At 38.1% G+C, this 27,120-nt stretch overlaps 1 protein-coding gene across 1 annotated transcript in view; it reads left to right on the top strand.

The window, feature by feature from the left end:
• Positions 1 to 27,120, top strand: part of cdh13 (cadherin 13, H-cadherin (heart)) — a 370,859-nt gene that overhangs the window by 139,615 nt on the left and 204,124 nt on the right. The window contains exons 3-4 of the mRNA XM_084409426.1: positions 11,205 to 11,416; positions 21,292 to 21,405. Coding sequence (XP_084265552.1) covers positions 11,205 to 11,416; positions 21,292 to 21,405 — 326 coding nt within the window. The remainder of the gene's footprint in view (positions 1 to 11,204; positions 11,417 to 21,291; positions 21,406 to 27,120) is intronic.

A 27,120-nucleotide genomic window follows, 5' to 3' on the forward strand; every position in this document is an offset into this window, starting at 1 on the left:
CTGTATTCATTGAGGAGATGCGTAATAGCACCCCTTCCCTTATAACAGTGATAACATGGAACGCCTTAAATCTCGTCAATGGCAGGGAATCGCTTTCTCATAAAAGATGAGATAAATCGTCAATGCGGGGAAAGAGTTAAAGGTGAACTAAGTAACTTTTTTATCTTAACCGAACAGCTTCGGAGTCATTGGAATGGTTATATGACTGTTTTCGGGTTGAATTGTGGTCTTCTCGCACCCCTCGAGCGCCTGTGAGACGAAAAACCACCTTTGCAACTTTGGGCCGGCGTGATATCAGGTCTCGCGATGTAACAAACTGCTTTACGGCACTGCACACAAGGCATGCTAGCCTTCTGTGTATTATACATACCTCAGTGGACATGGCTCCGTGCGTTCGCCGGGTTCTTTGAAAACAAATGCACATGACCAGTGGGAGAAGATAGGACGAGCCAACGAGTTTTGACGACAGTGTTGTCAAATATCTATTCCGAAGCTGTAGGGGGAGCTCTATAGAGAAACCCGCGAGCAAAAATCGAAAAAACAGCCAAGAAATCGGAAAGCTGCATAATGCAGCTTTAAGGTATTATGCGGTTAAATGTCAAAATAACTCCAATAATATACTCTAGAGTTGAGTGGGGTGGAGGTAAATTAAGCACGATCTGCTGTGACGTCACAATCATGTTGCGTTGTGGTCCATGGATCTGTCTGAAGTGTACCTATTGAGTAGACTTGCTCCCTCTGTCAAAATCGAGGCGTTAAGAATCTGTCCAAATAAACTTCCCTCATCCACTTGACAAGTTGAACACTCTTCTAAATGGCAGCGGGGATTCCCCGAAGGGAAGTGCTTAGGGAAGTTTGCAAGTGTGTGTCTAAAAGTGGAGTTAAACGCCGCCTAAGCGTACCACAGAAGTTCTGAAAATTTAAGCCAAAGCATTTCGATCGCCCCCCTCTGGTAACTTGATGCAGTATAGGTTTTAATCTCCACCCTCTCCATGTAATCGGATAGGACGCAAGCCAAACTAAAAAATCCAATTACACTTTAAATATTTTTTTTCCAAAGATCGTTTCTGTCATTTTTGGTAGTTCTTATCACGAAGACATATGTTCAAGTGTTCATTTTTCCAGTAAGTTTGGTTTAAGTTAGTTATTTTTGATGCTAAAAAAAACGGGGTGTAATGCCTGGTTCAGATTACACGATTTTTTTGTCTGTTACAATAGTCACTGTGTCAGATTACACGATTTTGACTCCTAAAAATCTTGTCATGTCGTGGACAAGAAACATGTCAGACTACAGGTTGTTTTCCGACCAGTCATCGCGAGCCGTCTCACACACTCATTCACTCGCACATATACACAGGCTCACTCACATAGCCCACATGCACTCACTCTCTCTCTCTCACACACACACACACACACACACGCTCACTCACTCGCACATACACACTCACTCACTCACTCGCACATACACACTCACTCACTCACTCACTCACTCGCATACACGCACACACTCTCTCTCTCTCTCTCTCTCTCTCTCTCTCTCTCACACACACACACACACACACACACACACACACGCTCTCTCTCACTCACACACACACACACACACACACTCGCTCACTCACTCGCGAACACACTCTCACTCACTCTCCCTCACTCACTCACTCACTCGCGAACACACACTCTCACTCACTCTCCCTCTCCCTCACTCACTCGCGAACACACACTCTCACTCACTCTCCCTCACTCACTTAATTAATTAAAAAATTAAACATGCTAGTCTTTTTGTCGTGATGTCGTGAAGCATCGCAGACGCGACGTAGGTTGTCGCCCACTATGACACACTATACGAGATGAAACGATCGAATCTTGCGTCCCGACGCCCGTTGTCCTACGCTATGTCAAACGGATTGTGCCAAAATCGGGCTAAAATCGTGTAATCTGAACCAGGCATAACATCATGATTGACAGCTGTACTTGCGATTGAGTCCGTGGGAGTGTGGGCGGGACCTTAATACCGCGACTCCACTACCGGACAAACTTGGGCTCTGAACGACGTAATCGGCAACAACCATTATATTTTGGCTTTAATTTTTCTACAGTGGATGGAAGCGGAGACACGCTTTTTTTTACAGTCTATGGTGTAGAATAGAAGCTTACTCACAATTAAAGGGTTAGTTCACCCAAAAATGAAAATTCTGTCAGTATCACCCTCATGTTGTTCCAACCATGTAAGTCTTTCGTTCATCTTCGGAACACAAATTAAGATATTTTTGATGAAATCTGACAGAATTTTGACTCCTCCATAGGCTTCCAGTGTGACCGAAACTCACCGGCCCAGAATAGTTATTAAAACATCGTTAAAATAGTCCAAGTAACTACAGTGGCACTACATTAAGTTTATCATGCGACGAGAATACTTTTTGTGCACAAAAACAAACAAAAATAACGACTTTATTCCACTTTTCATTTCCTTCTCTCTGGGCCTCGTAGTGTTTTTGCGCTGCGCGTCTGTATTGCACGTCATCACGCAACACACACATGACCGGCGTCGACCAATAGTGAGCCTACGTGGTGACGTGTAACACAGACGCGCTGCGCAAAAACACTACGCGAACCAACTAGAGGTCGAGAGAGAAGGAAATGAATAGTGGAATAAAGTCGTTATTTTTGTTTGTTTTTGCGCACAAAAAGTATTCTCGTCGCTTGATATACTTAAGATTGAGCCACTGGAGTCACTTGGACTATATTAACGATCTCTTTAATAACTTTTCTGGGCCAGCAAGTTTCGGTCACATAGAAGCCTATGGAGGAGTGAAACATGGCTCAGATTTCATCAAAAATATCTTAATTTGTGTTCCGAAGATGAACGAAGGTCTTACGCGGTTGGAACAACATGAGGGTGAGTAATTACTGACAGAATTTTAATTTTTGGGTGAACTAACCCTTTAAGCTAATCTGATCATTAAAACAGTCAAAACTGCGTAACATTACCGAATGAAATGTCGAACCCACGAAGAGGTAAATGACTGTGCGAGCTCTGGGGACTCTGATGGACTTGATGTCCGATGTTTTGATCATCATCCTGAATCCGTTCCTGACAAAGTCTTTGACAAAAATGTGATTTCTTATTTTTATTACCCATATTCAAGGTGTTGATAAAAAAAAGTATGAATGAAGCTAGAATGTTTGTTTGCTTGTTTGTTTAAAAGCAAAGGCTCTGTTCTTTCTTTTGAAATGTTAAATGTTTACATTATTGATACAAAAAAAAAAAAGCTAGCAAAAAAGAAAAGAAAAAAAGAAACACTGGCAGGGATAGAGTTAAGCAACTGATATTCTTTTAGGTAGAATGGTGTAATGACTAAGCAAGTCTATGGTGTGACCTCAGATGATTTCTGGACAATAGTTCTCTCTAATGTTTTCACTTCCCGACAAAGACAGGAAGCTTTTTAGCTTTAATGCAATGTAATGCAGAGCGAAGGATGCACATTAGGTATGTAATTGCTGTATTTTATCATTCTTATTCTGCCTCAGAGAATGATGGGAAATTATTGTTGAACAAGTTGCTGTTTTGGCCACCAGCATGTGTCTACATGCAACATCATGCATCATGTTGCAACATGTGCATATTTTAACATCTTTTCTCTCAGTGGAAAATGTAGTTCCTGTTTGCAGTTTATATTGGATGCCTGATTTTTGCCCCTCTAGATCTCCATTAAGCAACATATGGGTAGTCGACATTACATTTTCGAAGTAGGTTTTCTACTAGGTTGGCTAATATACTACTGAAATATATGATGCTGTGAGTGACACAATGACCTCAAATAGGAAAAAACAGAACCTATCAGTCATGAACCTATGACTCTTAAATATAATTAAATATGCATTTTAATTAGGGCTGTGCAACGATTAATCGCATGCAAAATAAAAGTTAGTGTTTACATAATATATGTGCGTGTACTGTGTACAATTATTTTGTATATATAAATACACACATGCATGTATATATTTAAGATTTTGTATTTATTTATACATAACATTTATATATATATATATATATATATATATACATGCAAATATTTCTTAAATATATACATGCATGTGTGTATTTATATATACAAAATAATTATACACAGTACACACACATATATTATGTAAACACTAACTTTTATTTTGGATGTGATTAATCGTTGCACAGCCCTAATTTTAATGTATTTTTCTTAAACTGATATTAAATATTGTTTCATGGCCGGTTAGAAATATCTATGGCTAAATCAACAAAAGTGACACTCGCCTACTCACCCATTTTAACCTGCTGTCAGTGAGTATTATTTTATTTTCCCAAGTCCCTCTTTTAACTGTCTGACCTAAGATGGATGGCTATTGTTACACCAGCAATCACAGGACACAATTTGACAAAGGGCTTGTGAGATGTTGAGAAACACACGGGCGGGAAGAAGATTTAGACGAGAGAGGAGGAAACAGCGAGACTATGAAGGCAGATTAGTCTCAATTATAATTCACGCAAAAAAACATGATTCACACATGCATAGACAATTTCACATGCATGAAACCTAATTCACGCACACACACAAAAATTAAAATCATGCAAGTGGTTTGTGCGTGAAAAAAAATAAAAATCACAAAAAGCAATTCACATGCGCAAAATAAAATTATATATTCATAAAATACATTTCACATATGCAAAACACAATTTGTAGATATACAACTGTGCACAAAAACCTTTGAATGTTTAAAATGTACGAGTTTATCCTTGAATGTGAATGTGCAAATCGTCATTCACGTGTGAATCGCCTTGGGTGCGTGTGTGCGTTTTTGAGACTTTCCTGGCAGCGCACTCCTCCTACACTGATCAGTCGTACTCTTAAGCCAATCGGATTTAAGCTTATCAATTGACCAATCAGTATCACGTGAGGGCGGGCCTCAACTGATCTCTAACTTCAGTTAACACAGAAATGAACCAATCAACTGCACATACCTGCACACATAGGTATGTGCAGTTGATCGGTTCATTTCTGTGTTAACTGAAGTTAGAGATCAGTTGAAGCAATAGTTTATGAACTATTAACTGATGTAAGCAAGTCCTGTGGTAATCAGATGTGAGATGAGTAAGAGAAGGAATTGCTTAAAGGTGGACATTTAGAATAGAAACCAACAACAAAAACACACATGAACAAGTTAAAAGGCTATAGGAAAAAAACAAAGCGGAGAATATAATTACAGCACACATATGTGTTCCTTTGAGCTCTCCAATTCTGCTGTTGATGATAGAACAATAACAGTGATTGGTGGGTAGTTTGACAGACAGCCTGAACTCATTACAGCCGAGGTGCAAGAGCAGATCTCAGCACACAACAGTGGCACACACCGCATTGCTACCGTCCCTGGGGCCCGGAGAGAGACATGAACACGGGAGCTCATTAAGACCCTCAGTCTGGCTCTCTCAGTGTCTTAACCCCAGCATACATCACATTCAGAGTGTGAGAGATTGACTCCGACTGTAGTGCTCACAGCAGCTGAGGAGTGCTACTGCTGTTGATGATTATGAAAAACCGTAAGGGAAAGCCGGAAAGAAAAGTATCTGGAATGATCTGTGTTTCCCCTGGTGTTTCGGTGTCTTTTTGTCACATGCTGGACCTAGGATGAGAATGTGTTGGTTTGACCACACCACATGGTCTTCAATATGTCTCAAGGCGTTTTCATACAACTCTTCGAAGCACGTTCTGCAGACACTGCAAACTGGAGTTTGGGTGTATATTTAAAATAAAAATTTAAATAGAATAGTTGATATATATTATATATTAATATGAATACTCATGCTAAACTTATATCTGAATATGTTACAGTTTAAAAGTAAATATATATAGTTGTACATGAAGAATTGGATGATTTTAAGGCATTGCTCTCTGTAAAGATGCTTTTAGTACAATATTTATTGTGAAAAATGCTAAGAATTTAAATGGAAATGTAATGAATTTAAAATGTTTTTCTTGAGGTTTGTCAATATACATTATAAGTTATAAGTCATAGTTTTTATTACTATTGTAATTAGTTTTTATTTAAGTTTTCCATTTTAATTTTAGTTTAAGTTTTAGTGATTTAGTTGTGTTTTTGCTATTTTTATTATTATTTAAATATGTTTATACAATTTTATTAATTTTTGTTTTAGTTATTTTAGCACATGAAGTTAAGTAATAAATAAATACATTTACTTTTTACATTTAAAGTTATTTCAAGTTTAATTCACTTTTATGGTTTTAGTTTTAGTAAACAATAATAACCCTGCTGTACTATAAAGGTGGATTTGAAAGAAACAATGAAATATAATACAGAAAATATAAACATCATACCAATTTAGTTTTGTTAATATGATACAAATATTTGCATGCAGTATTTAATTTGAGTATGAAAATTTAAAGCCGTTTAAATTTTGCATTTTGATAGTTATTTAATGTATCCACATCCTGATAATACCATCCTTACTATTTTTCTCACACAATTGTAAACAGTTTTATAACCCCAACCCCCCACCCCCTTCTTAAAAAAAAAAGAAAAGAAAAAAAGTTTGTGAATCAGCGAAGACCATGTTTTATATCACATTCAATTCTGATTCAATTTCTTTCACTATGGCTCTATAAATTTAGCTAAGCAGATTTTGAATAGAGTTAACATATAAAGTGAATGCTTATTCTCTTAGTGTCCTGAATATGCTAATTGCCTGTATGCATCTCTCACCCTATACATATTTTTGAGTATTTCCTTAAAAAAACCCCGCATAATTTCCTACCTCACCTCCTGCTTCCTGGAAAGAGCCTCCCCCTCATGAACCTACACATGGTTTTCTGTTTGTTTGGTCTACTTTTAGTTTCAAGTGGACACTTCAACTGTAATGTCCTTATTCTTATTATTCTGTGGGTGTCCAGATCGCTTACAGTGTAAAAGAAATTGCACACAAAAAGTGAACTCGCTTGAAAGACATTAAGATACCTTTCTCTGCACTGTTAAATGATCTCTTTCGATGGAAACAGATGCTTTTGCAGGCAATAAAGTGATTTTTGATTCGATTATTTGCAGTTTCATCACCTGTGTTCGTGGAGGTTATCGATAGGGCGTCACATTACTGATTCTGCCTCAATTCAATTAGCGGAACCGATATGTGAGAAGCTCTGTGGTCATACTGTGCTAACGCTGTTAGCATCACCGCAATCCTCACTTGAATATGCACTGTGCAGTGTGCAATGCGTTGGTGAATGTTTAAGTGAGAGAACAAGACAATATCTTCGTCTTGCACCTACACCTGTTTGCCTGAGTAGTAGGCTACATAATGTATTTACAAAGAGTGGTCAGGTAGGAAAAGTTACAAAGTAACAAAGGATTATCATATGATCGACTACGCCACCCGGAATATACCGGGAAATAACAGCCCTTCGTTGCCAAAGGGAGGGTGGGCATGGAGACGGGGACAAAAATATATCGAAAAATCACTTTATTCCAGCATATACTGTACAAATAGTGAATAAAAACAGTCAATCAATCGAAACTTCACTCAAGGTCTCAATCACAGCACAAAGACGATACCAAATAACATACAAATCCAAAGGTACAATAATAAAAGAAAAGAAATAAAGAGGGAGAAGGCCAACAGAGATTTCTACCTCACACTCAATACCCACAACACACACTTGTGAAAGCAAGGCAGAAGCACAGCACTCCATGGACACACCAGTGCAGGATAACCACGGCCAACCCCTCCCACTTTAAATATTTATCTCTACACACAAAACAATACAAAAATTAACTATACACACAAGAAATCAAAAGTTAACTGGTACAAAGTACAGTTACACTGTTGTAATTAAAGTCCCCCAGTGGTGCAAATCAATGTTGTTTAATGTTGTTTATATGTCTATTTGGTGTTTTTAATAGGCTTTAAAACAAGTATTTTCTCATTAAAACTGCGGTGAACCAAAGACAGTCTCAGAAACGTGGTTTGAAATCGCTGGTGTTTCTGACGTCACAAACTACCTTGTAACCAAGGTGATCGTCAACCAGTGGATCTCTGAGCTGGCGGAAGTGAGTGGAGGCGGAGCTAATTTGCATATTCATAGAACCACAAATATGAGGTTGGGTGTAGTTACATTCAAGCTATTTTTAGGCATGAAGACATTTTTTTTTTTTTCAAGGAAAAATGTTTAAATATGTCATTTTGGTGATCAGAGATGAGTTTTAAGGAATACAATTATTGACTACAGGGGGACTTTAAATAAATCCAAAAGTCAATTACACTTTCACAATAATCAAAAAGAAATTAAGTTAATAATCCATTTAAAAGGGTACACATACCAATCAAATCAATTCAATGACAAATTATACACAAAAATACAAGACAAAGGAACAAAACAAACACAGCCACTGGCACTGAGGAGAGGAAACAAAATGGCCAACAATGGCCAGATTACGTAAACGTTGCCTCCCAGCTAACTCACACTCAGGCCAGTGCAATGCTGTGTCAGTGACTCAACACAAATAAACATACAAAAATATAACATAAATGGACCAAGGTGAGATCTAGGCAAAACTGCAAGTTAACACTATATAAAAAAATAAATAAATAAAAACCAGCAGTGCATTCACGTCACTTGATGTACATTTGACTTCAATTAAAGTAATCGGAAACCCCTGGACGTGCAGTTAAATCTGCCGATCATGAAACAGGAAAAGTTACTCATGAAAAACAAACTCCCATCATACCGAGAGAGATTCACAATGGCGCAATACGCATGATCGCTCGCCACGCAGGATTACAGCTACTTGTGTGCCTATGACTAAAAACAAATAAGGTAGGAAGCCACTCCATGTAACAGACAAAAGGACAAAAACTGAAACCTGAAAACTGGCTAACAGACAGTGCACGACGAACAGGAGGATGCACCAACCGCTCCCCGCCATCGTAATGCCGCATGTCAACAAAGGGCCGATGTTCCCAATATTGGCACCGATAGGTTCATGGGACTTACAAAATACTGACCAATTGTAATGAAGTACAAACACTGATAGGTTCACAGGCTTGGGTGACACCTGCCAATCATACCGGGGCTATACCTCATCTGGATACATGAACTACCTCTGTGGCTCACAAAAGAAGCAGTTTTGGAGAGGAAAGAGCAGTCATGAATGTAGCTTATAACGTATATCAAGACTGGTAAGCAATTAAGTTAATAGGCCACCGAGGCATTCATTATTGACGTGTCATGCCAAACACTTCTTTTTTTGTGGAGCTGGCGTTGTCACATCAGTCGGTTTGAACGGAAATGCTATTTCTGAGTGAACGCAAAATAATGTTACTGGCCCTGTTCCAGCTCACTTACTCAAATGAAATCTTCATTGAATGCATTTAAATGGTGTATTTAAACGGGGTGTAGTCGGTTACAGTTCTCACTTAAGCTTTTATGGATGTAATTGAATAAAATAAAAAAAAACACTGAAGGTTTAAAGGCTGAATCTGTGAAGATTTTTTATGTTTATGTCTTTGCATTTGAACACTGATGAGTCAAAACGTTATGACCACCTGCCTAATATGCTGTTGGAGGACAGGGCAACACCTTGAACTCTTCATCATGTTCCTCAAACCATTCCTAAACAATGTGTGCAGTGTGGCAGGGTGCATTATCTTGCTGAAAGTGAAAAAAAAAATCACTTGCTGAAAAATCCGATGCTCACGTACCCATTGTATGCGCTTTCGATGGTGGACAGGGGTCATCATCATCATAGGCACTCTGATTGGTCTATGGCTACACAGTCCCATACACAGTAGAGTGCGATGACCTGTGTGTTGTGAAACATTCCTTCCATAACAATCATTAAAATTTTGTGTGACTTGTGCCTCAGTAGACCTTCCGTTGGCTCGGACCAGACGGGATAGCCTTCGTTACACTCATGCACTTAATGAGCCTTGGGCTCCCAACACCCTGTCAGTTTGTGGTTTGTCCCTCCTCGTACAACTGTTGGTGAATTCTCACCACCGCTGACTGGGAGCCTTGCCGTTTCAGAGATACTTTGACCCAGGTAAAAGTAACAGTAAAGACATTTATAATGTTACAAACTATTCTATTCCTCCAATAATTGTGGGAAAGAAATCGTTTCCAGAAAACTATTAAGCAGGCCACCATTTTCAACATAAATAATAAGAAATTGTACTTAAAAAATAGCATGTTAAAATGATTTCTGAAGGATCATGTGACACAAAAGACTAGTAATGACTGTTGAAAATTCAGCTTTGCCATCACAAGAATAGATACGTTTGTAATTTATTTTTGATTATTATTATTATTTTTATTTGTAATTAAGGCTATTTATTTATTCATAAGTTTGAATGGGGTATCATAATGCATATTATACTGGCATTTAACATGTTGGGGCTAAATTTCCAGGGATTATAAGAACCATAAGAAAATATATTGAAGATTTGGCTCATGCTGTCCATTTCACATCTACTCTGCCCAGGTCACCTTGAGTTACAAGAACATAACTTAGAGTGTCAAAGAGGGTGGTAAAAGGAAGGAAAAGAAGAGTTATGGATGAGAGAAAGAGGGATGAGGAAAGGAAATGGGAGGACGAAATGTCACAGAGGACGAAAAGAGTGAAAGCGAGGTATGGAGCGTTGAGATAAGATGGAGACGGACACGATCAGAGGGGATAAGCTGGCCCGATGTGGTGGTATCTTCCTCGGTCAGACCTGATTGGTGAAGATGAAAGTGAGGTCGATATTATTGAGGGTTAAAGTTCTCTATTTCACGTTTATATACATTGATGAATGAGCCATAGGCTATTTTATTTATTACCTGCTTTTAGCTCATGGATGAATGAGCTCTGGGATAGCTTCTTCAGGCATAGTCACCTTTTCAGGGACATTTTCTGCGACAGCAAGTCCATTTTTCCATCAACCATAAGAGATGTATCATCTCAAAAGAGCCCTTTCTTGACAATTTCCGCAGTGGAAGTGATACTAGGTGACTTGTGAATGAATCCTAACAATGCTATCCGTGGTTAATGCTATCCGTTAACATTCCTTTTCATCTATATGGCGATATATGATATATATCGACTTGGCTCCATATCACTATTTCATGTGTTTATTTCTCTTAAGCTAACATGTCAACATCTTTTCTTTGTGCGTTTTTCTGCAGTGGTGTTTGACGACTGCGCTGGAAATGAGGGTGTGGAGTTTGAAGTATCGAACCCTAACTTCCTAATAGACGAGAACCTGAATCTGGTTCCTAGAAAAGACGTGATTGACAGCGGAGACGTCATGTTTGTCCATGGTGTCAATGTTAATGTCGATGACATGGCACAAGTGACCATTATGGGAGCACCGTCCAGATCTCCTCAGACACTCAGGGTAAGCATTTCTCTCATTTTGTATTCTGTATGTGCGTGTGTGTGTTTTGTAAATGGGCTGAAGTTTTCAATCATGTCATTTTAAATGGTGTTCTATGCTGGAGACATCGTATGTCTGGACACCCATGATTCTCTTATCTCAGAACTGGATGTATGCATCAGTCTGTGTGTCTTTACTGCCATCATTTTGACAGACTCCAGCTCAGACTGGAAATTACCCATCATGTCCTGTCATTGTCTCTATGAGGACAGCCACATATTTCATTCAGAGGAGAAATTTACTTTTCTTATTAAGGGGGAAACATTGCCCCCCCCCCCCTCCCCCCATATATAAACAGCATGTTTTCTAATCAGGTTAAATACTTAAGTTGAATCAATTCATTGGAATTAATTGCCAATCTGACCAGGTATGGCTCTGTCACATGAAATAATAAAATTTGTATGAAATTTTCTAATTTAATTAATTAGTGTTTATTTTATTAAAAATATATATACTATCATTGTGGGGTATTAATGAAACTAATAGCTTCTTTTCAGCAAGGATTATCAAATATTAAGCATTATGAAATAATTTTACAGTACATTGTAACAAAAGAATTCTTTCAAATAAATGCTGTTCTTTTAAACTTTCTTTTAAAGGTGCTCTAAGCGATGTCACGTTTTTTAGGCCAAAACATTTTTTGTCACATCCAGCAAACATCTCCTCACTATCTGCTAGCTGCCTGTCCCCTGAACACACTGTAAAAAAACGCGATCTCTGTAGACAGCCCTGGCTCCACAAACGGCAAGAAAAACAAACTGGCCCAGCCTTGGCCACGAAACATAACAAACGGTGTTCCAGCCAATAACCGACAAGAATGATTTGGGGGTGGGGTTTGGGGGGTTGGTGCGCGTGCACATGAAGGGGGGTGTGGGGAGTGGAGTAGAGTTCTCAACGGGTCGGGTCGGCCCGACAAACCCGACGGGACCCGCGGGTTCGGGCCGGGTTCGGGTCGAAAATATAATCAAATGACTCGGGTCGGGTCGGACCTCGGGCTTAATCTTTTCCAGTCAGTGAAAAAAACAAAACATTTATTAATCATCGCTGCTGTTCACCGTAAAGAAAGTCTGGCTGCTGCGTGCAAGCGCATCACGGAGAGGGGCGGGGGCAGACCTGACGCCGCTGCGTGCACGCCTTTAGCCTGGAGAAGAAGATGGAGTTGGTGAAAAGTAAACTTGCCTCAGGTGAATTCACTGTCGCTACTACAGCCTATTTATATATTTAAAGTTTATTGTTTCAGTTGTTTGTATTGTTAAAAGGCGTGAACATTAAAGGTTGATTTGAATTTCCGTCTGCTGGTCATGATAATACGTGTATGAGAAAAAAAAAAATCCGACGCGGCATCGGGCCGCGGGCCGGGTTCGGGCAGATAATTCATGTTGATGTGTCGGGTTACATCGGGTCCGGGCTTTAAAAGCCACGGGCCGGGTCGGGTCGGGTTGTTATTTTCAGGCCCGTTGAGAACTCTAGAGTGGAGGAGAGAGAAGCCTGAAGAGGGAAGTTAGAGAGATGTCCTAAGAACGACTAACGTTAAAATGTAATATTCTTGATAATTTTTATATGGCCGACACACGACCAAAGAGTCACTGACGACGTTCTGCTGAACAAATAACAAAGAATAGGGAAAAGGAGAAGGAATGCGAAGTCCCAAATTTATATCGGAAAAGCATTCAAAAGGTGGCGAGAACTCCGCTGGCAGAAGGGCTTCCAATCCGAAATTCAGGTGGCTCTGTTTTTGCTGGACAGGTGGGTAAATGCAGTTTGGTTTTTCTAAATGGTTCATGACTGTTTCAGGAAGCACGGAAGGGAGGGGGAGGGGACGGGATGAGGAGGAGGGAGGGTCGGGCTAGCCTCTGTTTTGTTTGACAATACTTCGAACGTCAACAAGAAGTGACGTCACCCAACATCGCTTAGAGCACCTTTAACTTTCTATTCAAATAATCCAGAAAAGAGTATCACAGTTTCCATAAAAAAATGAAGTAACAACCATTTTCACCATTGATAAATTGTTTCTTGAACACCAAATCAGCACTTCAGAATGATTTATTAAGGATCATGTGACACTTAAAACTGGAGTAATGATGCTGAAAATTACATTTAAAATAGAAAAGAGTTTTTTTAAATTGTAATGATATTTCACAATATTACTGTTTCACTGTATTTTCATCAAATAAATGCAACCTTGAAAACAATCTTACCGAACAAAAACTTTTTAAAGGTAGTGTATGTATGAATGTATGTATGTGTGTGTGTGTGTGTGTGTGTGTGTTTTTTGCCCAGCAAGGATACCTCATTTCATTCATATTTTTAAACATGCATTTCAGCATTCTCATAGGAACATTTAGGTTGTAGGTATATTATATTGCATCTAGTGCCATAGTGAATGAAACGCACCTAGGTCCCACCTCTTTGAGATGATAAACTGTGAATTATACTCTCAGATGAGATATATAGCATGAGTGAAGTGATTGCTACGTGAGAGAGCTCGGGGAGAACAGTGGTGTGTGAAGAGGCTGAGGCGGGAAGCAGGGTCATAATGGATCATGCATCGTGTAATCACAGTCAGGCTAAGCCTTCAAAAATAAACCTTGCACCAACCCACTGGTTTGTTCCCAGCAGAAGACTAGCGCATGCCGAAGGGAAGCACTTTTTTTTTGATGCCAAATTTTACTTAATGCCCATTTTATTGGATTTTGATTATTGATAAGTGCAAGTGGAAATGGAAAAGGCCTCCGTCTTCTCCAGAGGCTGACGTGATGTAATTCTTGCTGCTGTTCAAGCACAGCAAGGGTGAAGAGAAGGCCTTATGAGAAAAGTGAGAATTCAAGCTATAATTTAGTATTTTACAGAGGATCAATATACGAATTAATTTCATGATTTGTTTTCCTCCTTGGCATTTCTATGTGTGAATAAGACGGTTGTTCCTTGTGGAACCACCAAATGGAGTGCAAAAAAATAAAATAAAAAATGCTGTGAATTTATAAGACCTTGAGATTTCATACTTTTCAATATGTAATCTATTGAAAAACTGGAGGCTTGAGGAATAAATATATTGGTTTTCTCTTTCACAGTCATTTTTCATTTATTCTAAAGAAGAGGATGACCCAGTCACAAGGTTACTGGTCGGAAATCTGTCTTGTTCATTTCCATTACTTGTTTATTGGCCTTTCTGGTGTCTTTAGCCTTGACCGGTGGTAGTAATGCAATGTTCTTGTGTCATAGTGAGTGGTACTTTATGAGTGTTAAGTTGCTTACCCTGCTGAGAAAAGAAGAAGAAGAAGAAGAAAAAAAAACACCTTAAACCGGACCGGAGCTTTTTGCTGGTTTTATAGGCGTTTAGGTACTTGCCAGCTAGTCTTTTCAGTGCTTCCTATGAGAATGTGGGTTTGCACAGGACTTTTGGGATGAATCACTGCAGGCATATCATCTGCAATGCAAACCCACAGGTTTCTGTCTGGCACTCTGACTCGTCTCTCCATCTGGATAAATGAGAAGTCGAAAACGAGTAATGATACATCCCAATATAGTAGTCAGCAGCAGAATGGCAGAACTGACAACAACGTGGTGCCTCTGTTCACCCTGTGTTTTAATTAATGATGAGTTTTGATGACTATGGAAAAAAACAACTAATTGAGGGTTTTGATCTCATTTTAGGTTTTTTTTCTGCACTGTTATCAAGACTGGAAAGTTTCTTGGTGTTAGAGCTGTGGAGTTAGAGCTCTTAGAGCATAATCAACCTTATTGACTCTTACCATTATGCATTTACTTTATTTTATTTTATTTTATTTTATTTTATTTTATTTTATTTTAATTTATTTTAATTATTTTATTTTATTTTATTTTATTTTATTTTATTTTATTTTATTTTATTTTATTTTATTTTATTTTATTTTATTTTATTTTCCAGTGAAATGGAAACATGGCTGTAGGGGTGAGAGAGGAGGAATTAGATTGGGACATGACCCAGGTCAGACATGAACCTGGGTTCCCATTAGCCAGCAGCTCATTTAGTGATTTAGAAGTTGCTTGCGTTGCAGTTTTGTCCAGAAAAGGCAGGTGGTGCACTGTAATGGTTGAGGCTCAGAACTGTTAACCTAAATTTTGCTGGTTCAGTTCCATGCAAGGAGGTAACCATGAGCCGTCGGATGATTGCAGGGATTGAAAATAAGCTAAAACATATTCAAACTGCTTAACACACATAATTTATTTGCTAAATGGTGGGAATAATTTCAAAAAACATAATCCTCAATGCAGCTCAGCGGTGCAATGTACTCCACGGCTGGGATTCGTATGCCACTAATCTTTAAGCCCCCCCTGTTTCAGTTATTAATGAGAGCTCAAACTAGCTCACAGAGCGGAGAGAGCCAAAGCAGGGATGATTGTACCTCTGTAATTTATGAACAGGAAACATTAAAGATTCATGACTATCTTCTTTTCAGCTTGTCAGCACGCTCCAGCCAACAGTGTTCATCACTGGCAGAGGGAAGGTGTGGAAAACGCATACAACAGGTCTTGTTCTCAGAGCGATTCGGTGCGTTATTCTGTCCTTGAGAATGTGGAGGGTGAAGAGTGGCAAAGGAGTTCATCAATAACCTCAATGCAGACCTTCATTTTTCCAACAGACAAGGTTCTTAAAGTTCCATCAGTCTCTCTCGTTCTCCCTATCGCTCACCACAGAGAGTCAGTGAGTTGACGGAGATGTTTCATCTTCACCGTAATACCCGTCACTCCGTCACTTATGCCTCTTATAGTGTACGTAGTGGATGAGAATAACATAAACTCCCCTTATTATGGGAGAACATATTGCTTGCTTTCTCTTGGAAATGTGCTCTCAGCCAAGGTGAATTTCACAAAGGAACTGCTATGATGCTGTTCTGGCATGTTATAGGTGTCAATGCAGTGGCTGAAGGACATATAGTAACTTTATCAATCTCTGGAGGTGATGCAGGTATGATTATGAGTTTAAAATCCTTATGCCAAAGATAACATTGCAAGTTTTAATGCTACAATACGCACCTTTTAATTGGATAGTTCACCCCAAAATGAAATTTACACCTCCTCACGTCAGTCCAAATGACTTCTTTTTTCTTTGTAACACAAAAGAAGTTATGTTGAAGAAAGTTGGGGTCCACATCTTTTTTTGTGTTCTATACAGAAGAAAGAAAGCTATACAAACACGAGGGTAAATGATGACAGAATTTCTCTTTTTAGTGAACTATCCCTTTAAGGAGCATGACATTTGAGATTGTTCAGTTCAATAAACTATGGTTAATATCAAAACTGACATTTTAGACACAATACTGCAAGTTACTCTGTCTATTTTTGCTCCAGTAATTAAAATGGCTAAAAAAAGAAGCAGCAGAAGTGCTATCACATGCCTCTGAGCAACACACGGGTTGCTGGATTTAATGACTTGATTTATTAGATCAATTAGACATATGAACATATTAAATGAAAGACTAAGTGACTCACTCTTTAAGACTTGTTGCCATTTTTTTTTTTTAAATCCAGGTAATTACAAACTTTACAAATAGAGGGTAATTCTGCTCATTTGATTGTTTTTTATTTTATTCGTTGTGATTGGTTAAGTAAAAAAAAATGTAAACCAAAAGATAAGATTTAAAAAACTGTGATAATTCTCACAATAAACTCATTATTAAAAACTTCCTTCAATAATAAAAGACTTACAACTAATGTAAACCGAATTGCTCGGATTCTGACCTGGCCGTGATGTGCCGTGCCAGAGCAACGCAAACAAATGACTTCATTCCGTTCGTTCCATTCCACCTTTGTGCGTTCCGTCATCCTGACAGCCTTTGGGGTCCAGCGACACCGAATCTCCAGCCTCTCTCATTCCCCCATCATTCCACTCCTGCTACGCCTGGCCAAAGACATACAGCAAGGACAGAACGCTCTGTGCTTCCGATGTAAATGGAAAGTTTGTGACTGCACCCCAACCATTTCCCACCCAACAAAAAAATGACATACGAGTAGGACACAATAAATAGCTTGTCAAGGGCATCTCTCTGTCTATATACTTGTTTAACGGGTTGAACTTTGGAGGAGAGGAGCAAAAGAGACAGAGAGATAAACAAACACAAACAGAAATAGATAGAAATGGAAATAGAAGCATAAAAATGACTGGATCGGCAAAAAGTGCATCCTTTGAGCTTTTTCAGCCTTGACAAACTGTATGTATTCACTGTAGCTGCTGTTTTCCAGTTGCTACTAGGTGACATTCTTTTTTACCCTCCCTCTTTCTCCCTCCCCCTCGTTCTTTCTTGTAATGCAGCTCAGATAGGTTGACTGTTGTAATGAGTTCAGATGCATGCTGGGATCTGTGTGGCGGCGTGCTTTCGCTGTGTCCTCAGCTGAAAGGCTGCATATGTGAAGCAAAAAAAGGTATCCAAGGCTTTTCTGAACACACAGAGACCAGGATTCTTTTTCATTCTTTTCACTATAAAGCACATTATGACTATTAATACCACGTTTTCTCTGATAATAGAATTAATCTCTGTGTTTAATGTCCTTTTTTTCTCACGACAGCAGGATGGTGAAATTAATTCCCTCAATAAAGGGAGTTTTTGGAGAGAAACAGTGGCGTGTATCTGCTAATGACATCAAAACAACAGGAGCCTGTAATCATTTCAAGAACAGATTTTTATTACTAAAATGAAAAACTATTAAGACTTATCCTTTGGGATTTATGATAAATGTTTAATTTTTTTTTGCTGGGAAATATCCTGAAATACGTCATACATAAATCTTGATATCAGGCTGAAAAGTACTCAAGACACTCTTCCTCACATTAATAGCCCAGGCTGTTCCCAGAGATGGTGGTGTGATGTATCCATTTCGCAAATGGGATCTTCTGTCCGGTCAGATCAAGAAGGGCCATTTAGGTTCTAATGTGATTTGCTAATGTACTTTTATTTTATCTCTGCATTTGGCCATTCATATTTCATGCTGTACTGTTGTCAGCTCAAATTGTATTTAATTTTTTTGTGATACCAAATCTTTAAAATGTTTATGAATTATGACTGGTTTCCTTTTTGTTGGGAACATGGTGGTCTGTAATGCCTTGGAAAAACCATCTGTTTGCATTCCCATTCATCTCAATGGCAGTTGCCTGCTTGACTAGCACATCCAATAACTCGAGCCACTTTGCAAAATAAAAAAAAGAGTATCTGTCTATTTTTCCAGTTAAATGTCAAAAAGATTATTGAAACAAGATAAATTTACTTGAGAAGCAACACTGCACAAAATATTAAGACTTGTTTTCAGAAAATGGATCTTTAATATAAATGCCAGCCCCACACTTATTGTAAGAGTAAACAAGTTAACATTTATGTTTATTGATTTAGCAGATAAGATGCACTTATATTCAAGATATAACCTAGGAAAGCTAGTCTTAATGTTTCATGCAGTGTTGCTTCTCAAGTGCATTTAGCATTTCTTTTTTATATTCCTGAATCAATAAAACAATTATTATTTTTTTTTTTTATCTGGTGCTGACAATAAAAGCAACAGATAAGTAATATTTAATATTTTACGAAGTTTACATATTTGTATTTATTATTATTATTATTATTATTATTATTTTTGGTATGAGATACTCTGCCATTAAAAAAATTGGGGTCAATATTATTTATTTATTTTTTAAATAAAAATAAAAATATATAAGACAATAAAGACAATTATTGTGTAATGTTGCACTAGTTTTCTATTTCAGATAAATGCTCTCTTTTTTGCAACTCTTCATTGAAGAACAGTTTTCCAACTTTGCTGATAATAACAAATGTTTCTCAAGCACAAAATAAGCATATTAGAATGATTTCTGAAGGATCATGTGACTGAAGAGTAATGATGCTGAAAATTCAGCTTTGTCATAAGAATAAATTACATTTTAAAATGTATTCAAATAGAAAACAATTACTTTAAATGTTATTATTATTTCAAAATATTACTGTTTTTGCTGTATTTTTGATCAAATAAATGCAGTCTTGTTGAGCATAAGAAAAGTCTTTCAAAATCGTACGGACCCCAAATGCTCGAATGTATTTACGAGATGTTTTTTAGTCCATATGGTGCAGTTCCGGCGTCTACCAGCAGAAACTAACTTGTCCATGCTTACCAGTTAAGGCTTGACCTATTGGTTTGCGGAAAGCATTTTGAGCCAGGTCATCAAAAGACATTATAGGGCCATTTACTCGTGCCACATGGGCCAGCGGGATTTTGCATGGGTCGCTGCCACCATGCTAATATATTCTGTTTCTCTCTGCTGTCAAGTGCTGACTGACAAATATAATTTGTGCTGCCATCTAATTGCCCTTAGTAACTCTAATTGCACCAGTGTTGACAAAGGAAAGAGAATAGAACAGAATGGCAAAGAGGAAAGAACGAATCAGAGCGAGTAACATGAGAGGATGAATATCTGGTTTATTGAATTGAGATGCTAATAAACTGGAGATAGTCACATGGAAGCCGGATCCCACATAAAACCAAACACATTTACTGCATTTACGTATAGGTAGGATGAGATCTGTGGCTCAGATTGCACGTTCTGTATCCAAAAATCTGTACTCTCTGGAATTCTTGATTCTGATTGGTCAATTGTGATATTCTGTTGTCAACTGTTTTTTTCTGTAATGACCACTAAATTCTATAATTGATTACTACCCATGCCAATAGATCTCCTACATGGTTCTAATATAACATTGAGAGTTGGTTTTTATTCCACATAGGTATTGTGCCTGATGACGACCTGTTGGTCAAAACGCTGCGGTACTAAATAAATTAGTTTGGATCTGCTATTTTCAGTGTGCGGACTTCACACTTTTTCTACTATTGTTATTTTGCACCTGAGCCCAATTAGGGTGTTTGGGATGTGCACAACATTGTATTTCTAATTTAATGTCTCTCATATCACTCTGTGCTCCTAAAATAATTTTAACTTCACTCAATATTTCATGTCTTAGTATTTTCTTATTTGGTGAGTAGCCGAATAATAAGCCGGATAATGTCCGCTTAGGCAGTCATTATCACAAAATAAACCCCATCAGGCTGACACACAAGAGCAATATTTTGCGATAATGACCAGCATGTCTCTTTTTCTGTCACTTTTTTTCTCTTTATGACTCAGTCTCTCGACTCAATTCCATTTTAGAGTCAAAGAATGAATGCTTGTGACATTATTGGCTTAGTTTAAGTTTCTGAAATGGGACGTGGCTTTCAATTAAGCTTCTATCTGAATAAGGGAAGCAATAGCAGGAAAGGTAGGAAACCACATAGCTGCCATAATGACCACTTTTAATGACTTTGGTAAGAGCACAGTGTGTCTCATTTGTATCGATGTGTTCGCTAGAGTTTTCAATTAGCACCATCAGATGTCTGCATAATTCAGTAACTCTCCTGCATGTAATAGCATGCATTGTGGCTGTTTTTATGTTTTATGTTATTATATGGAAGTATCCACTGAAGAGTTTGTAGTGTCCTTCATGAAGGGATTTACATTGATTTTATGAAGTATTCATAACATTATGGGACTAATGTGGTGTATAATAGCACCGTGGTTGAAGATCTGGGATGGCAACTGAAAGGTTGTTGGTTAAAACTCTCCAAGCGGTGATTTATGATCCATCACCATTGTCCCCTTGAGCAAAATACTTAGCACAATGGATGTTCCTGTAGTGTACAGAATAAAGCAATCAGCTAAATGTCCTTTTAGGAAAAGGATTGCCTAATACAGGTATGTGTTAAATTTGGTGTAAAAGTAAAAGTCCTTACAAGACCTCACATTTTAACTATTTTTTCTTCCTGTCTGTGCTTTGATTTAGGAGATGCTGGGTCTGTCAGACTTAATGCCATACCGATCCAAAAGATCCCTGCTGGTGCCTCCCATGTTTGTCCCAGAGAACCAGCGAGCCCCCTTTCCCAGGTCTATTGGAAAGGTAAGACCTTGCATTTGCAATTCTCTTTCACTAACTTAGTGCTACTAATGTGCGTTGCCACCATGATTTTGGTCAACCATAGTTTTGCAGTGTGGACACCTATCAGTGTGACAGTGCTACATGATGGTTTAGATAACCCGTTCTTTTGTTTTCAGGCTCACTTAGCTCTGATGAAGTCAAATGAATTAGCAGAGAAATTATGCATGGGGTGATATATTTACAAAGGCAAAGCTTGAAGTTCAAAAAATCAAAAATATATATTTTTTCCATAAGCTTTTGGATTATTGCAGAAAATAAACCCTGTGACAAAGAAAGGTTTATGATTGTATTCAACAATGTAATCTTCACAAATGAACATGTTTTTAATGAATTTTGAAGCCTAAATACAATCCCCAGAAATAAAATCTAAAGTTAGGCTATAAATGAACTACATTATGGTCATATGACTTCAGCGTCCCCACCACTAAGCTTCCGAAAAGTCTTTCAAATAAAATAAACAAATAAAATAAACAAGTTGGAAAGTTTGTGACATTTAGTGTCCCCTACAACTTCTGTATTCTCATTTAGCCACTAGCAACTGTTTTTTTCAAGACATATAAAATCTTAAAAATAAAACTAGTGGAGTATTACCAAAGTAATGCGTTACAATATTTTTTTACTCCCTAAAAAGTAACAAATTGCCTTACTTTTATTGGAAAGTAATGTGCTACATTACGTTTGCGTTACTTTTTCCTCACCTGGGCTGTTCTAATTTTGGCAAATGTAAAGGCCCTTTTACACCAAAAGTGAAATGAATAAGCCTCGAATGAAGGAATATGGACTAAAAATGAAGGAAAGACAAATTCACACCTGTACAGCTCAAACAAACCTTTCAGCTGTGCTGCCATTCTGGACTGCAGAAGAATAGGACACAGGAAAAGAAAGTTCAACACTTACTTCAGCAAAAAAGGAAAATAAAAAAATTTGATATTTATTTAAAGCCTATTGGTGTGGTTGAATTGGATCATTGAAGGTCAGCAGCAAACCATGAGATGCATAAAGTGAGATTAAATACATAATGTATACTTCTGTTATTTAACATAGTTAAATAGTGCAGGTTTATTCTGAATATCTTAATATTCTGAGTTTGCATTTAACTGTTTTTATTAACTTTAAAGAATACTGAATCTGTTTTTGTGCAAGTGAGATAAGTAAATGCCTGCTCACTTTAAGTCTAGAACTACAATAACCATCATGTTTACACAGCGCACACAACATCTCTGCTCTTCACTCCCAATGCCTCTCAGCATGGGGACAAGAGAGATGTCAGTCTATAAAGGGGAAAACAAACTTTTGAAAAAAGTAACTTTACTAGTTGCTTGAACAAGTGATCTGATAAAGTAACTTAAGTTACTTGTAATGCAATACCCCAACACTGGGTTTTACTGATGTACACACATTGACATCGGGACGATGGAACCCAAAGTGCAAAAATGCAAACTTGTTTTGGGGTTTTTAGGACTCATTTTCTTCAGCATCCTAAGGCAAAATGAATACTTTGCAGCTAAGAACACAGATCCTTGCTGCCCTAGCCAGAAAATTGAAATGTTTTTCCTTTACATTATCTTGAGTAACTTTTGGTCTGATTTGCATTGCTGTGTCCCTGAGGGTTGTTCGTCATAGATGGTGATTCGAGGATCCTGCTGCACTTAGGTCAGCGTTGAAATGTATTACCACTTTGATTCGCACAAGGTCTTTCCTTCAGGCGGTGTTGGCCGGAGTCATAATTGTTGAGAGAGGTGAAGAAACTACACGAGGATGTGTAAAGTAATTGTAATAAACTTGATTATTCTTTGCAGTGTTTTTAAGAACACATTTAATATGCTTTGAAAATTGTGTCATCGTTTCGGTTCAGATTTGTGTATTCTGGTTTCTTTGTTTGGCACTCTTTCTTTTTTTTTCTTTTTTTCAGGGATCTATATTTTCAAACACATCTGAGGCCAAAAATAAGGCTGAAAAGAAAGAAAACATGCTGGGAAGTTGTATGAAAAGACAATACAAACCAAGCTTTGCACATCATACTTGATTTGCAAGCTTAATATATGGGAGTTTTGCCCTAGTTGTGCCCCTGCCCAATTTTATCACCATACCAGCCTTTGTATATGGATTTCCCGAGGGAGATTCTGCAGATTTTTGCAGAATATTTCTGTTTGAGCTTTGAGGTGATGCCATCGGTTCAGCCATGGTTTTTAATACAATAGTCGAGTGCTGTTTTACCATTCAGGGTGACCGATAAAAGAAAATGGAAATGTGATGTCGGAGGAAAATAATTTGTTTTGGAGATGCGTGTTTACTACAGGAAACCAAGAGGTAGAATCAAATGTTTTTGGCACTTCCTGTTCACTTTCTTTTTGAGGCTGTGTCTCAGCGTGGGCTGGGGTTATTCCTTAGTGAAATAAACGTGTTAGATTACTGTGGCACAGTGAATAAACCACAGTGTGTGCCTTTTTTTTTTTTTTTTTGGTGTTGAATGCAAGGGCTGAATTGTATTACAATTTTTCCCACCGACAGAATAACCCCTCCACACTGCACATGGATTACTATACTTCAGCAAGTGGAAGAAAATACAGAGAGGTCCATTGAGAGTCTGATGAGGCTGACCTCCACCAGCCTCTTTCTATATACATCTACATATACGCTCTTTCAATCTACAGGACCTCTCTTACAGCAGTTTCACAATAGCGAAACACACAAGGGGACCGGCTACTGTGACCTATTTCATTTGATAGCACTGCTGTATATTGGAAACCCGGCAAAAATGGATTTTCCACATGGATAAATCTTGTTTCCTTGCGCTGTTTACCTACCATATGGCGTACGTTCATTTTTCATAATTTCCGCTAAATGGGAAGGCTGAAGGAAATTGGGAATTGCCCCCTGGATGATGGAAGCTTCAAACAGAGGGGTTTCCCAGATGTTTTTGTTTTCTCTGGGAAATGCAGTAAACATGTTGGGTGTCTGGAAAAGCCGTCCGGTTTTTTTTATTTAAAGAATTTCCATCATTCTAGTGGGACCTAGTTTATTTTATTATTGTCGTACAAAGATAAATCACACTGCCACTGATTATTTGCTCACTATTTTAGGAAAGCCACTAACTGAATAAGAGACACCGTGATAGATTTGCCATCACAATCATTCTAGGCTCATTAGATTATACAATTTATTGTACATCCTCTTTGATTTTATACTGACACCTACTGGTGTGGATGCATGAAGTTTGTTTATTCATTGGGGTCACTTCACACCCAAAGCTTTTAAAATATATATATATATATCTGTGTAGAATAAAAAAAAAAAAATTGTTTGGGCCAGAAGGGTAAAAGTAATTTTCATTTAATCTTTGCACTCTTTAAACACTTTAAACAGTTGTTTCTTCTATGTTTTAATTATATTTGATAGTTCTAGAGATATGTTAATCCCTGTTGGAAGGAATTGTGATACGATTATTTAGAGGGGTTTCATTTGATAAAAACCACTCTGTCCACCCCTGTTCTGTTATTCCACAAGTTAAATCATACAATGGGGCAAGTGGTTTTACTCCATCCCTTTCTGTAGAGATGAGTTATATTGGATGGTGTTGACTTGAGATCCACTCTCGGTTAAGGGGACTTGAAGTATTGGAGAAGTAATAAAGAACAGATTTGCCCTGATTCCTGTTCTGGCTTTGACACCAGTCTGCTGTGGGATTATGGGGGATTTATTATGGTGGAGTGTTCACCTGTAGCACTGCAATCTCACAAATGGGAAAAAGTCCAGAGGTTCCCTCTCGGACCTGCCTGTAATTGTCCCTGGGCTGGTTTTTATGGGCAGTGGTGTTTTTCCGTTCTATAATGTCATGGACAAAACCTCCCCACAGCGATTGAATTGCTCAGTTTATGTGTACTTTTTGGCACCCAGAGCTGAAACACTGTCTGTATTTTGTTGCTTCACAGTTTCACTCATTCTCACTATCAGCAATAGTTTTCACCAATCAGAAGAAATATTTGTGCCATAATGACTCACACAGAAGTGTTGATGGATGGTGTTGGATGTGTTTATTTGTCTGTATGTCTGCGCATCATTAATACTGGTGGGTGCTGATTGTCTTTCATTCTGCTTTGACCTTGCGTTAACAAAAAAACATGAGTCTCATGTGAAAAGAGAGAGAGAGAGAGAGCGATAAAGAGAGTTTCTGTGCTCTAGAGTTTAAGTGCTCCTTGTAGATATATTTGTGCCTCTTGTTTTGCACTCTAGAGAGTATGACCCCTTCTCTCTCTCTCTGTCGTACTACAGAGTATTTCTTCCCTCACACTGAAAGCCACTTGTCAGCAGCAGACATAAGAGCTGAGATATTTGTTTTGAAAGAAATTAATAATTTTTTTCAGCAAGGATGCATTCAATTGTGACAAAAGTGACAGGAAATCTATTTCAAATAAATGCTGTTCTTTTGAACTTTCTATTAATCAAAAACGGTCAGATTCCACAAAAATAAAACAGCACAATTGTTTTCAACATCGATAGTAATAAGAATTGTTACTTGAGCGCCAAATAAGCAAATTAGAATGCTTTCTGAAGAATCATATGAGATTTAAAACTTGAGTAAATGCTTTGCCATCACAGGAATACAGTATTCCATTTTAAAGCATATTAAAATAGAAAACAATTATTTTAAATGGCAAAAGTACTGTATTTCACAATATTACTGTTTTTACTGTATTTTTGATCAAATAGATACAGCCTTGGTATGATTTTATTTTATTTTATCGTATTTTTAGAACAAAATGTGGAAGGATCTGTCAGTAATGTCAACCACAAACCTTATTTTCCTCAAAACCCAGTAAAACTTCATGTGAGAACCCATTACAAATGACAAATTAAACAGCTCTGTTTTGATTGTTAGATGTGGCCCAGGTCTGATCATTTAGAAAAGTATTAGCACACATTTTCCCAGCCAGCGGCATGATCTACAGCATCTATCATGTCCAAAGCACAAGCATTGTGGGGCATTTTATACAGAGTTAAATACTAAGGGTTAGGGGTTTGTTCAAATCTTCACCCAAAATTTGAGTAGTAGTTATAGTAATGCTTCCCTTAGCAACCATCACTTAGTTCCTGCTTTTTGGATTGTTTTCAAAGGTGCACTGTGCCTAGTCCCTTTGACATCAATTTCCATTCAAAGTCAAGCATCCGTAATTTGAGGGAAATTATACACCACTGCAGTGCTCATACAGCCGGAAGCTATCACAGTAGAAAGTGAAATAATAAGAAAGTGAGGACGTATCCTCTCCTCCCCTTCAGTGCTGTATTGTCAGAGAAGTTCGAGTCGGGTCCCTCCTTCCTGTCATATACATGCAGTGGCAAGAAACAGCTGCTCTTTCATGTCCTCCCTGCTCCTAATGAGAGCTGATAGAAATAGGTGAGCGTCTCCCTAAGGGCTGTTCGCTGACATCTAATGACTGAGAAGAAAGCCAGGGTAGACTGTGTTGGATTGTGTGCGTTTGTGTACATGTGTTTGTACGTACAAATAAACCACCACCGGTGCGTATCCTGTAAACAGCGAGGCAGCGCCTGGAAGGAAGTTTCCACGGGCTCAATCGCCCCACCACACAAGTAGCCTTGATCATTATAAACTTGTCTTGTCACTTTCAGACAGTTCCTTGTATTTTACACACCACACAAATGGATGAATTTTGCTTG

Source organism: Rutilus rutilus (assembly GCF_951802725.1).
Source record: "Rutilus rutilus genome assembly, chromosome: 5".
Classification (NCBI taxonomy): Eukaryota; Metazoa; Chordata; class Actinopteri; order Cypriniformes; family Leuciscidae; genus Rutilus; species Rutilus rutilus.